Source organism: Opisthorchis viverrini (assembly GCF_000715545.1).
Source record: "Opisthorchis viverrini unplaced genomic scaffold opera_v5_25, whole genome shotgun sequence".
NCBI classification, from domain to species: domain Eukaryota; kingdom Metazoa; phylum Platyhelminthes; class Trematoda; order Opisthorchiida; family Opisthorchiidae; genus Opisthorchis; species Opisthorchis viverrini.
The window spans coordinates 703353-711345 of NW_008751681.1; the positions used below are offsets into that span (position 1 = coordinate 703353).

Consider the following 7993-nt stretch of genomic DNA (forward strand, 5'->3'; position numbering starts at 1 on the left):
GCAGTGCTACACCCCTTTTTCACTTGTGCCTTTCAGGTGAACGACAGCCACTGACCGACAAGAACAAAACCGACCCGGAAAACTTGGGCAAAACCTCGATCCTGTGAAGCAATCCGTGAATCCGTGTAGTATTAATTTCGAAACAGTCAAAGTCGTCTGGCCACATGGTGCCCTCTAACTGCGTGCCGGCCACAATCTAAAATCGATCAAATTGCCATCAGCGATTGACGGTGTAGTCAATCGGTAGTTTTGAGACATATTTGTGTACTCCGATCACGTGCTCTTCCAGAGTCACTGCTCACTAAATTGTCCAGAGCGGAGTAAAGTGCATCCAGATCACTTGGCAACAGAGGTTAGCAGTTCCGGAGGTTAGACGTGCTTACCAGAACCGTCTTCTGCAACATCTTCCAAAAGCTCTAGTATCAAACGTGACCTCATTATGGAACGAGATTCCCATCTCTTACATAGCGTTGGAAATTTTTCTTGTGGACTGACACCACCAGGAGTACTCAAAGTAATGGATATCAGACCAAACGGTGCACTGCTTATATCTTGAAGAAATATCCCAGCGGGTCCGGAACATAAAACGATGCGACAAATTATCAAACTTCAAGTAAAGGTTAGTGCGCGAGCCCACCATGAAGCGTAGTGGGCACAAAAACCCGAGGAGCCCCAGAAAGCTGACAATGTAGGAGGACTGTTTAAGTTGACCCGTGCGACCGGTCTCCGGAAAGCACCTGTGAGCTAAACCATCAGGGATAGGAATAGAGTGACCATCTTGGGTCAAGAAGAACGCCTCGACAATGGGCTGAATATTTTAGACAAGAGATACGCCGGCCACCCGGTGCTGATCATTTGACGCCCACAGCTGACCTAGGGCCATGGACGGCAAACATGGAACCTCCCACAGTCCCGAATGTTTATGACTGCGTGTGGCCTCACGCGCCAACCAGCCTCTGGGCCGGATGAACTCACACCCGCATTGTTCAAAGAGGAAAATCTGTCCCAGACGGCTGGAGAGAATCAGCGATAGTGCGTTTTTTAAAAAGAGGGCCAAGTTGAGTATGGTAACCACAAGTGGATCAGTTTGATCCTGGCAGCAATAGGACTATTGGGGTCAACTGTGCTTCGTTGCCTTATGGCGTCTCATGGATCTCTGACTTAAGAGCAACAAGCGGGATTAAGGACTGGTATTCGTTGCATTCACCAAATCCTCACACTATGCCGGGTGCTTAAAGAACGTCTTAGGTATAAGCGACATCCGATTCTAGTATACATGTAATTCCGAAGCGCATTGTTCAGCCTGGTAATAATAATAGTTTTGCTTCCCAACATGTAGGGAACATGCCAATGGAGACATGTTCGGCTGGGTCAAACCTGAACGCTGCGGGCAACAAAACAACGGAAAACTGTACAACCGTTGAGACATTTTTAATGCGTGGAAAGTCACCGGAGTTTCGAGAATCAAAAAATCTAGAAAAGTGAGTCACGAGGATGACTAGTTCACTGACGAAGCCAGTTGACTAGAACAAAACCTGAAGAATCGTCTGGGGTCAAAAGCGATCTTGGCTGATTAAATAAATGACCAGGGTCACAAAAGCAAAATGGAAATGGAGGCAGAAGGATTCGGAGTGGAGACAAATTGTAAGTTCAATCTCTAAAATTGCTTAAAATGAAACTAAGTATACGCAGTGACGTCGCTGTTGTAGTGAAGTCTGGTGTAAAGGGTGATTTTGATGTGGAGATAGTGCTAATGCATGGGACCGAAGAAACACCATCAATTAAATTCTTAAACTTGTGGAGAGGGCAAATGAAAATTGCAGCGGAAAACCATGTCTGTTAAATCCAAAAAAGTTTCAACAGGTTAGAGCAAACTCGTTACATAGGCTGTTGGGCCTGAATAAAAATCTGTGCGTACTTGCAACTAGGCTCGAGTGAGCAAGAAGTGAAGGTCGATGGTTGGATGGAGGCATTTGGGACAGTGTCATCAAACTGGGTACGGCAGTACCGTACCGTCACTGTACTGACATACGTCGGTTTCTGGGGAGCCCAGTAATGGACGTGAAGGTTGAGGTAATCGAACAAGGGACGCACAAACATGTAGCGACTGACACACTCTCCCGCAAGGAGAGCTTGACAAGCTTGCTTACCAATGAATGCCCGGAAGTTAGCAAACATAATATGTCCCTCTTATCTCCAGACTTCTGGACGTGTGAGCGCATACGGCGAGCTCTTTGAAAGCTTTCGTTTCTTGTTTAAATTCATGATTGATGAAATTATGAGACAAACGCTGGATGGTCTCCAAAACCCCGGTGTTCCAATTGCTGTTGATGACAACACTGTCGACCTGGAATAAGCAGACAACATCGTTTTCATCTTGAAAGAGGAGGAGAAGGCGCAAGTGTTTTTGGATCAACTGACCAAAGTCATCTTGTCCTTTTCTATGCGCTTGTCACCCACAAGTGTAAGGTTATGCTTGTGGACATGCAGTCACTGAACCTACGACTTACAATCCAGGAAGATGGAAAGGAAGTTGTGGAGCGTTTAACGTATCTTGGAAGTTTTATTAGTTCTGATCTTAGAGTGACAGATGAGGTAGATGCGCAAATTTGCAAGGCTCGGGTCGCGTGTTCTGAGAGGCCTACGGCGTCAAGGTAGTATATCCCTGAATCTCAAGGGACGCATCAAGCTACAGTACGGGTTGTTTTGTTGAGTGGCTGTGAAACATGTGCTGCTCGCGCAGCAGAACTGAGACGCTTTTAGGAGTTCGAAAATGGTCGTTTTAGAACCGTAGTTCATGCGAATTGGTGTCGGCGAATCTTTAACTGGGCTGTTATAAAACGCGTTTTTGGTTGTGCAACGAGTACTTCCATTCATGAATGTGTCCAGCAACAGAAGTTGCCTTGTTTGAGCTATGGGTCGGGTATGCCAAATTATTGTTTTCGGAAGAGAATGCTGCTTTCCATGCCCAACTCAGATTAACGGAAGCAGAGAGCTGGCCACCTGTTGAGCTTGTAGAGGGATATGAAAAATAAAAAAATGTTGGTTCCTATCGGTGCTTCGCACCTTCCAGGATGAGAATCACGTGATTCACACTGCAGCCGATATCATTGGCGTTCTTGCCGTCGGTTTGCAACTAGATTACCTGAATGAGTGTCTGGAGGTGTAGGCACCTTGAAATGGCAACGATATGGCAGCACTAATTCTGCCTTCATTCTTTTCCCCACGGTGGGGCTTTCAAACAAATCATGGTTGTATGAAAGGAAAGCATTGGTTTTGAACACTGATATCATTCTGTCGATGATTTGGATTCAGATAAGGCAGAATGGCAGCCACATCGGGAATGGAGACGTGCGCTAATATACATTATCCGGGCTAATTCGTCAATATCTGACGAGTTTTTGATCATAAGGCGTGAGAAATAACCTATTATTAGTAGTAGCAGAACCTGAGATGGTGCGTCTTCAAGAGGCCGGTGAGTCGGCCTCCCCGATGGTTATAGTATAGGCAAATAATATGAAGTGACAGATAGAATCTGGGGCCGCAATCGTTCACCCCTTTAATGGGCTCCTGAAATGCAAAGGCTCGGGCAATTTGCGCAAACCATTAGGGGTGAATTATCAAAGTACTGCAGGGGAACCCAGTAATCCACGTCTTAAAATGTCATGGCTTTGGCTCCAACGGCTTACTCTTGGAAGTTGGCAAAATGTGCAAGGGGCGTTTCTGAAGTAGTCTGTGTTTGGACAACCAGAGGCCATGATCATGAGGGCACCTAATGTAACGGGAAAATAATCCCTCCTGAATACCAGGATAAAGGTACCTCAGGGGGAAATTTAGGCGGCGCTGCAATCTATGGTTTTCAACGAAGAACACGTTCGAACATATCTGTCCAGATGCGTGTGACAGTTTATGGAAAGGTAGAGCCGGGTGTATCTTTGTGCTGAAGGTAAACAAGCAGGTCTAATGGGCAAATTACTCTCTACCGGATGTAGCATCCGGGCATCTAAGAACCTCAATGACGACTGCGGTTATTGCGGTTAGTACCCAGTAGATACTGGGATCAGACAGACGAGGACAGATGGTATGTTGGGAACTGTCAGGAACTGATTTCACGGAGGAACGGGTGAATAAGCATCGTGAACTAGATAAAACGTACAGTTAATAATACCATAATCAGCAGGAGCAGAAAATGGGTAGTGGGGCAGCAGGGATTTTTGAAAGCAACAGTAAGCAAGCACCAAACGGTGTACCAATGACGTACTGATACGGGCAGTCATCCAGTGCGAGTCGGACGTGTAGTAAGGCAACAGCACGGTGAATACTCAGAACATTCGGGAAGCAGAGGTGTCTTTGGCGCGACGAGGCAGCTGGTATCAAGTGACTAATCGGATCACGCGCTTGGGTACGCTTGAAGCAAATCTCACTAGACGCCATCTGGCAGATGCGGCATATAGATAATAAAAATGGGGCCTTCTGAGTGTGGAGTTGGGGTAGTGCAAGACACGCTGGCGCAACATCCAAGGGCTCACGGTGTGATTTCCTGTCGGACCGTTTTCTCTGTCAGCGCAAACGTTTAAAATAGGTAGAATTGAGAGGAAATTTCAAGCAATGACGGATGGGCAACTAAATAGCTACATCAATTACCGGAGAATAGGCAGATCTTAGATAGGAGGGGAACCGGGGGGAACGGGCAGCACGGAAACAGAGCGATGCTGCAACAAACGGGCGTTAAGCACGTTACTCGTGAATAGTCAGAACACACGAGGAAATGACCACTGTTCTCTGTTACTTCACACAGCGAATCAACACCAGGTCCGCTGAAAAAGAGGCAGTAGAGCTGGGTGCTGCGTAGTCATTCTGGTAAAAATATGGCTATAATTTTGACGACAGTTTAATTCGGTAGGGGCAGTAAATACGTGCACGAGTAAGAAAGCGGAATCTCAAGAATTCAGACAGAGGATTTTTCGACGGTTCATGCATTTCATAAATGAGTAGCTGAAGTATGGACCACCGATTCAAGAATTCATGGAGGAGTTTGCCCTAGCTTCCTGTCTCTTGTCACTCAACGGCTCAAATTCACGTGAAAGGAAGACGCTAAAAGGGATCGCGCATAAGTGATCCAGCGGTGGACACTGAGCTTTCGAGCTTAAGGGCTCATGTGATGTCACATGACAGCAACCTAAATTGTCTTGCCCATCGCACCGAAAACGGAGGAAAGCACCATCCAAACTTTGTCCGAAACAAAGCTGTAACCTAAAAGAGCGCACTTTTTAAAATTCTTGTATCACTGTCACGTTTGCTAATGACGGAATTATTTCTCGGCCCTACCGGTCATTGCGTACCATTCATGTCGTAAGAAAGCCGCCACGGTTGTGTGAAGCCGGGATTCAGAACAACGGGTGGCCAGATGAAGGCGCGCGAGTGTGGCTATAGTTTGGCAGAGAATTACGGAAAGATTGGCATCACCTGGATTGGGGTACTGGCTGCAGCCACCCGCCCAATTAGACAGTTTGGGGATGAATAAACCATACGAAAATATCATCTTTACCTCGTGTCACTCTCTATTTCTGCTGTTTTATAATTCTTCGCTCAAATACGACCCGGGATTTATGCGACAACCGGTAGCTAGCGGAGAAATATGGGATGTTAGACGCCAGACGTTTCAGATTGCTTCCGAGATGTGCACAGCTCATTTGATTCTTGATTATCACGCTTCGTTGTGCTGATTCTATATGATGAATGGCTGGACGCAACGCTTAAATACCAAGTATCTTGCTTACCTTCCTAATCGGAGAAAGTTCCAAGCCAGCAAACGGACTCCATTTGATGGCTTTTCTCAACAATGCAATGTAGCGTTGGGACGTTTAATGAGTCGATTGTTTAGTCTTCTTGGCCATCTGTTAGCACCAAGGCGCACGATCACAGTAATTGCGTCATCCTGTTGGCTTATCATTTGTGAGCCACTTCCAGTTGGACAGCTAATGAGCAATCATTTGCACCATAATTGAACCAAACGAGCTTTTGGAAAACGTAAATGACTAGCCGATGGCTTGGGACACGCAACACAAAAGTCCCCTGGCTAAGTAGATCACTGATGTGCCAACATGAAATGTCATAGGAAACGGACGGAAGGCAATTTTTATATTTAGGATATCCTGCCTCAGGTGATGACGGACTGGTTTTTGATGTCAGGAAACACAGAGCCGGAACCTAGGCCCTCTTTACTTGCAGGTGGGAGGTTATCACAGAGAATGGTCTTGGTTTTTATATAAATTAGTTGAAATGTTTATATTCTTCACACAATACACTGATTCCTCAAGCCGATTGTCATATATACAACTGTCTCCCTCACGGCACCGTTATTTAGATTTTCCTTGCAGGTTTCTTGATTGTACACGGTTGTTTAGAGGATAAGCTTTACATACTTTATCAGCGGTAGCTGAAGACTAACCCTAACCAACATAAAACAGGCAAAGTCGGAGTTCTTCATACCGAGAACGGATTATACGCCTCGCAGCCCGTTCAACATATGCACATAAAATTGCGGTACGCCATTGTTTGGCTCAATAGCTCACGCTCCGTCATCGTTTAGCCATGATTCATGCGCTATGGTCATCGTTCTATCACCATTGTCCCAAATGTAGCTTGCGCTTCATTTGCCTCCACAACCTGCTTTTTCCAGCGGATGTCGTTTGCTTGTTCGAGCTGACTGAGCTGTTTTACTGGCCTGGCTTTCCCCCGACCGAATAAAATATCTGGCGGCTGGAGTTCTTTATTAATGCATGAGCTGCAATTTTGACTGCCTTTTGGCATGCCACCCTGAAGATCTGTTAGCATGCCCGAGAGATGAGAACCCCGTGTGGCGGTTAGTACGTCCTGCAGGTAGGGTCCCCCGTTGCGTTGCACCATGGTACGTTTGTAGTACGTGTGCTTCGCCCATTGCCGGCGGTTCAGGAAATCAATAAATGAATCGTGTTGTTTTTTGCTTGTGTCCGCCGAGCTGGACTCGTCCCGGTCGTGTCACATAACTTGCATAGCTATAGCTACAGATGATAAAAAAATTAAAATTAAAAAAACTGGCCTCTCGTCTGTTGTTAAAAAAATTCGTAAAGACACAGACGCTGTATCATCCGTTATGTTGACAATGAATTTCCCCACGTTTATTATGCCCCCATTTGTAACCCCAGCCCAATTTTTGTGTTCAGTGTTTATATATGAACTGACGTTTGTTTGTCCCTACCACTTCACCAATTTGGCCTTGATGTCATCCGGCCATTTGTATCTGACTTTGCACGTGTGACTGTTTGCTCCCTTGCTTTGCACTTTTGAAGTCCAAGCGGACTGTTTGTTTTGGACGCGTATCTACTGTCGAGGTTTGTACAAATTGTGAATTTCTCTTACCCTAATAGTACCGTATAGAAACCCAGCTCCGACTTTGTTTTGCCTACCCGGAGGTTCTGGTACTACGCGTCACTCGAAGATACCGTTCGACCGTTACAGTACTCGACATCTTACGTCGTCTTGTTTGAAGGAAAGATGTCAGCCTTTGGAACAACTGTGAAGGAAACCGGATCCCAGGACACGGAAACGATTGAAGCTGCAGGGGAAACAGTTGCAATGCAGTTTGCTTCGCGCCCTGGTTCTTGTAAGTCACTTTGTGCTTCTAGTCGTAAAGGTAGTGTAGCTATGAAAGCTTTAAGGATTGCTCAGCTCCAGGAGTACCGGGTTAAGCGGGAGGTCGAACTCCAGCGGGCTCTCTTAGAGGCGCATAGCAAAACTGAGTTAGCCAAAATTGAGCTAGAGGCCGAAGAGGATTCACCAGATGAAGTCTGGGAACCAGTGGCCCTAAATGAACGATTAGCGGGGTACGTGAGCAATGTCAGACAGGTGAAAGACCATTAAGATATGCTGATGATATCAGAGGGCCAGAACCAGCCATCTCCGTCACTCCAGCATCAGCCACTATGGACCTACCAAAGGTGGAACTATCATA

The 7993-nt window shown here is 46.2% G+C and overlaps 1 protein-coding gene across 1 annotated transcript in view; it reads right to left on the bottom strand.

Moving 5' to 3' along the window:
• Positions 1-6958: 6958 nt before the first annotated feature.
• T265_02138 (hypothetical protein) overlaps positions 6959-7993 on the bottom strand; it is a gene marked incomplete at both ends in the record, with an annotated part of 22568 nt that continues 21533 nt past the window's right edge. Inside the window, one exon of the mRNA XM_009166312.1 lies at positions 6959-7043. Within this exon, the coding sequence (XP_009164576.1) occupies positions 6959-7043 (85 nt within the window). The remainder of the gene's footprint in view (positions 7044-7993) is intronic.